This window comes from Primulina huaijiensis, chromosome 8 (genome assembly GCF_012295235.1).
Source record: "Primulina huaijiensis isolate GDHJ02 chromosome 8, ASM1229523v2, whole genome shotgun sequence".
Lineage (NCBI taxonomy): Eukaryota > Viridiplantae > Streptophyta > Magnoliopsida > Lamiales > Gesneriaceae > Primulina > Primulina huaijiensis.
Window position 1 is genome coordinate 13,757,979 of NC_133313.1, and position 6,192 is coordinate 13,764,170.

At 43.5% G+C, this 6,192-nt stretch overlaps 1 protein-coding gene across 1 annotated transcript; it reads left to right on the forward strand.

The window, feature by feature from the left end:
- Positions 1-741: 741 nt before the first annotated feature.
- On the forward strand, positions 742-3,450 carry LOC140982078 (uncharacterized). The gene is made up of 5 exons (XM_073448492.1): positions 742-876; positions 1,018-1,777; positions 2,422-2,496; positions 2,603-2,958; positions 3,277-3,450. Exons 1-5 carry the CDS (start codon positions 742-744, stop codon positions 3,448-3,450), a joined length of 1,500 nt encoding a protein of 499 aa, XP_073304593.1.
- Positions 3,451-6,192: the final 2,742 nt, after the last annotated feature.

The following is a 6,192-nucleotide window of genomic DNA, read 5'->3' on the forward strand; positions in this document are numbered from 1 at the left end:
GGTATGTTGATTACAGTATATCTTTACTGCTGTGTTCTATGTATATGTACTTTTTATTTCTGAAATAGGTGTGTTGAGTCTTTAAACTCACTAGACATGTGTGATACATATGAGCATGTTTATGAGAGGACTGGAGGTGCCGAACTCTGAGTCGACAGGACTTGATGTGCGTGCACGACCCGAAGACCACATTTCTTCCGCACATGATGTTTTTATGAGTTTTGAGAGGACATGAGCATTTTATACTTTGGTTTTGTTACGTTGCTGGTTTTAGGATTTTTACTCGTTATGTTACGCTTTTGATGTTGGTCGATTTTGGCCTCTTTAACTGCACTATTTTAAGTTGATAAACATTTACGATTATTTTTATATGGTATGTTTTTCAGTAGGATTGCATGTATGCAAAATGTTTAAGTGCATATTTAAAAAATGTGAGCTTTTAAAAAAAAATTATTTCCGCATTTTGAATAAGTAAATATTACAGTTGGTATCAGAGCAAAGGTCATGTATAAGTTTGTGCCACCGCCAGCTACTATCGCTCAGTCTTCAAGCCTCAAGTTTGTAAGTTTTTATGTTTTATATGATTTACTACTATCACCTGCATGCCTTCATGTTATACGATTTACGAGGATTTTCAGTGCATGTTTAACTGCTTTTATGATTTAAGGACTTATTATTTTAAAAAACTAGATTAAATTGCATGATGGGTTACATTTATAAATTGGACTGTATTCAGATATCATGCCATCTAGACGCGATCCTAGTGCAGATAGTCAGGATGAGATTCCTGGAGGCGGCAGAGGCCTTCCGCCACCATCGCCGTCAGGAGATGCGGCTACCCAAGTACTTGAGGGTATGGCTAGGTTATTGGAGCAGGTACAGCAGGCTCCCAGACCTCAGGCTGATGTTTATGAGCAGTTTAGGCGGCTCAACCCGAAGGAGTTCGGGGGCACTACTGATCCATTCTTGGCAGAGGGATGGATTCGATCTCTGGAGTTGCACTATGAGTATCTGCAGATAAGAGATGACGACCGGGTTAGGTGCGCCATTTATATGCTGAGGGATGATGCATCCCTATGGTGGGAGGGAGCCGCTCATGCAGTGGATTTGGCTACCCTCACCTGGGACAGATTCAAGGAGATGTTCTACGGAAAGTACTTTCCAGCTGACGTCAGGGGCCGCATGACGAGGGAGTTTAAGAGTCTCCGCGAGGGGGACTCATATGTGGTGGAGTTTATCCGTAAGTTTGACAGAGGATGCCATTTTATGCCCATGAAAGCTAGATATGTCGCTCAGAAGCTGAGGAATTTCTTGGACGGACTAAGACCCACCCTTCGTCGGGACGTTATGCTGATGAGGCCAGCAGGTTATGATAAGGCCACCGCCTGCGCTTTTCAGGCGGAGCAGGCTCTGCGGGATATAGATTTTGAGATACAGAGGAAGCGGCATCAGACTCAGTCCAGCTCGCAGCCGCAGAAGAAACAGTATACTGGGCCACTGAGACAGCAGGGGCAGCAGAAAACCCAGGGACAGGTTAGGAGGCTCCAGCAGCAGAGACCTCCTCAGGCGCCTAAGCCAGAGGACAGACAACCATGCACGCAGTGCAACAAGTTCCATCTCGGCAAGTGTTTAGGGGAGAACTTCAGATGCTTCGTTTTCGAGCAGGAGGGTCATAAAGCAGCGGACTGCCCTAAGAACACGGGCCCCATTACTAGCCGAGCTTATGTGATGCACGCCGAGGAGGCCGAGGCAGAGCCATATTCGACCTTGATTAATGGTAACCCTTATGTTTAAGATTTTAATTTATCGCATGATTGCTTGGATTTTTGTTCTTGTTTGAGGATTAAATTATGGGATTGATAACTTAGAAGGAATTAGGACGCATGGTCTACCTAGTTGAGATTAAGAATGTAATTGTTTAATTGGAGAATTTTAGGACCCAATTGTAGTAACCGGTATTTAAGGGGTGATTTTTGAATTTTCTGTAATTTGACAAATTTCAAGAATTTCACAATTTATGAGGTTAAATTTCCAAAAAAAAAATTATGGGGTCATTTTGCATATTTCGAAAAGTTTGGAGGACCAAAGTGTAATTTTCAAAACTTTAAGGGGTTAATTAGCAATTCTCGATTTTTGAGGGTTAACTTCGAAATATTTGAGGAATATGTGGTTAATTTGTTGAAATTTTGAGGATTTTTGGATAATTGTCGATAAGAAATTTCTCAAGTTTCTCAAATAGTGAAGAGATTGGAGCTTCGGTTGCAGAAATATACGGTGCAGGCAGATTTGATAGTGCTACCGTTGCCGGAGTTCGACATTATTCTGGGTATGGATTGGATTTTGTTGAACGGAGCTGTCATAGACTTTCGACAGAGGTCAGTGTCTGTCCGACAGTCCAGCGGTAGGCCGTTTATTTTTTAGGCAGCCAGACACCAGCTGTTGCTGCACGTCATTTCCTGCTTGTGTGCGAGGAAGCTTATGAAGAGAGGCTGCCTGGTATTTTTGGCCAGCATTGTATCAGTGTCAGAGCCAGTCAGTCAGAGGCTCGAGGAGGTGGAAGTGGTCAGTGAGTTCTCCAATATTTTCCATGATGATGTTTCAGGCATTTCACCAAACAGAGAGATGGACTTCTCTATTGAGCTCATGCCAAGTACAGTGCCAATCTCTAAGCCACCCTACCATCTAGCACCTGAAGAGATGAAAGAACTGAAGGACCAGATACAGGGTTCGCTAGATAAGGGTTTCATTCGCCCTAACTTTTCTCCATGGGGCACACCGGTACGGTTTGTCAAGAAGAATGATGGCAGTATGAGGCTTTTCATTGACTACCGAGAGCTGAACAGAGTCACAGTCAATAACAAGTATCCGTTGCCGAGGATCGAGGATTTGTTTGATCAGCTTCAGGGAGCATCAGTGTTCTCAAAGATAGACCTCCAATCCGGGTACCGTCAGCTGAAGGTGAGGGAGTCTGACGTGTATAAGACAGCTTTCCGGACGCGGTATGGGCACTATGAGTTTATGGTGATGCCCTTTGGTTTGACGAATGCGCCAGCGATCTTCTTGGATCTCATAAATCGCGTGTTTCAGCCAAACTTGGATCAGTTCGTCATAGTTTTCATTGACGATATCCTGAACTATTCGAGGAGCATAGAGGAGCATAGCCAGCATCAGAGGACCGTACTGCGGACATTACAGGACAGACGGTTGTATGCCAAATTTAGCAAGTGTGAGTTCTGGCTTGACAGAGAGGCATTCTTGGGCCACATTGTATCTCAGGATGGTATTGAGGTCGACCCCAGTAAGGTCAAAGCACTCAGAGATTGGCCAGTGTCTAAGAGCGTGACAGAGATCCGTGGCTTCTTGAGATTGGTTGGGTACTACAAGAAGTTCATTCAGGGCTTATCTTCTATCGCGGTGCCTGAAGAATACAAAGTTTATCTGGGGATCTGAGTGCCAGTAGAGCTTTGACAGATTGAAGCTAGCATTGACCACAACACCAGTTCTAGCTATGCCATCAGGGCAGGAAGAGTTAGTGGTTTATACAAATGCGTCAAAGCTCGGTTTGGGTGCGGTTCTGATGCAGCATGACAGAGTTATAGCATACACGTCCAGACAGCTGAAGGTCCATGAGAAGAACAATCTGACTCATGACCTCGAGCTAGCGGCAGTGGTATTTGCTCTGAAGATTTGGAGACACTATCTGTATGGAGAGAAATACAGGATTTTCACTGATCACAAGAGCCTGAAGTACTTCTTCACACAGAAAGAGCTGAACATGAGACAAAGGATATGGCTAGAGCTAGTGAAAGATTATGACTGTGACATTATTTACCATCCGAGTAAGGCTAATGTGGTTGCAGACGCTCTGAGTAGGAAGCAGGCAGTGATTGCCCATATGTCGGTACAGAGGCTGCTGCAGGCGGAGATTCAGAGATTTGAGCTTACGGTTTATGCCAGGGGAGATGCCCCAAATCTTGTTACTCTGACAGTACAGCCAACATTTAGAGACAGAATTCGGACAGGGCAGACTTCTGACGAGCAGCTGCAAAAGTGGCGACAGAGGGACGAGGCTAAGGGCCAGAGACTGATACAGTTGTGGATGGCATAGTCAGATATAGGGACCATCTGTGAGTTCCTGACAGTGATTCCCTGAGAGCAGATATCTTGAGCGAGGCCCACAGCACCATGTACTCCATCCATCCACGGAGTACGAAGATGTATAAAAACCTTCAGACACTTTATTGGTGGCCGGACATGAAGCAGGATATTTTGCGATTCGTCTTTAAGTGTTTGACATGTCAGCATGTAAAGGCAGAGCATCAGAGACTTGCAGGGAAGCTGAGACCACTCCCCATTCTCGAGTGGAAATGGGAAAACATCACCATTGACTTTGTGACAGGGCTTCCGAGGACTACAAGAGGATATAATGCCATCTGGTTGATTGTTGATCAGCTCTGTAAAGGCGTAGAAATCCTTACTTGAAAATTTGCGGAAAAATTAAAAATTTTCTTTTAAACTATATGAAATATCCAGTTCATAAAATAAACTGTTAAATAATTTATCATGTTTAAAAATAGCAGCGGAAGAAATTAATGTTGTAAAAATAACTGTAAATTTTATCCAACGGTAGGTAAAAATGTTTGAGCGATAACAATAATAAATGCTGAAAAGTGAGGCCCTCGGGTCCCACTACTGCCGACTCGAGCTGGCTCACTGATCCCCACCCGCGGTCCCGACATCATCAGTACCTACAACAATCAAGTCTAGTGAGTCTAAAGACTCAGCATGCATATATCGTAAATAACAAGTAAATAAATAATAAAGTCGCATGCAAGTGAAAATATCCTGTAATGAGGTGTAACGTAAAATATCATTTCAAAGGTAATTATAGTACGTGCATGACTAAACTGAAAATATCAGTGAAAATGTTTGCTCCTTAGAGCCCTGTAATAAAATGGCATGTCATCAATTTTCTGTTGAGATTATGGTCTACGCAAGGGGTCCCTGAATTGAGCTGACCGGTAACTGGCGACCGGAATGAAACTGAACTGACCGGTAACTGACGACCGGACCGGTAACTGGCGACCGGCTTTAATCATGATAGTAGAGTGACCACAAACAATATCGCATAAATCTAAAAATTAATATTTTTGCACGTAATATAAATAAATCACATCATTAAATATGAACAATTTCGATCTTCTTGCATTAAAATCATGTACTCGCGATATTTAAAAATACCTATATGGCTTGATTGAAGAGTGAAAGAAGATATAAACATGCATTGGTTTGTTTTGACGGAAAACAAACGAAATAATGACGCGGCGCGGCGGAGACGGAGTGCTCTTCACGTTCTTACTTTTCTCTCTTAATTCCTTTAAACCAAGCATGCACCATAATTATTATAATAGCATAAAAATCGCAAATGTGATGCATGAACATTTAAAAATATTATGATTTGTGCTCAGGACACTGCTAGGACTAAAATCTCACCTCGGGTGCAAAATGACCATTTTGCCCCTATAAACCCAAAAATTGTCGTTTCACCCCTGGACCTCTAAAATTGACCCGAAGCTTACCAAACTCCTTAAAATATCCCAAAACATATTTAAAAGTATTCCTAGACGTAAACCCGAGCCAAAATCAGAACTTAACAGACTCGTTTTAAAACTTGGACCGGGGTCTCGGTTTTAACCCGAATCGAACCGAAACTTAACCAAAACTTTCCCAACTTTTTATCACACCTTAAAAAAACTTAAAAGATCTTAAAATACTAAAATGAGACCTAAAAACTTATGGCTGAATTTTCCAGAAATTCCCCAAGTTTCGGTCCTCTCTTATCTCACCACTATGTGCACTCCTTTAACCCAAACGCCCTCAGCTCAACCTCGTCTCCCCAGCCCTGAACCAGCCCATCATGAGCCTAGACCAGACCCTAAAGAACCTGTTAGAGCCAAGTCACCAGCCCCATGCAGCTCCCCACGAGCCTTACACGCTAGAATCCCGAAACTACCACACCCGATCTCCAACCCTCAAGCGCGCGGTCTGTTAAGCCTGGGGGTTCCACCCCACTTCGAGCCTTTCCAAGCCTTGCCTTAGACCCACCAGGGTCCGGTCTAAGGCTCAGTTAGCTCCCTGCGTGACTAGCTAACCCACTGCACTCAACCTACCCAAATTCCTTGCCTCATGACA

Bases quoted from the DNA above. Each gene is read 5' to 3' on its own strand.
- LOC140982078 (XM_073448492.1), top strand. From the start codon at position 742: ATGCCATCTAGACGCGATCCTAGTGCAGATAGTCAGGATGAGATTCCT. The intron at 877-1,017 runs GTACAGCAGGCT...GAGTATCTGCAG, and splicing joins TGGCTAGGTTATTGGAGCAG to ATAAGAGATGACGACCGGGT. The intron at 2,497-2,602 runs GTATTTTTGGCC...ATGATGTTTCAG, and splicing joins TTATGAAGAGAGGCTGCCTG to GCATTTCACCAAACAGAGAG.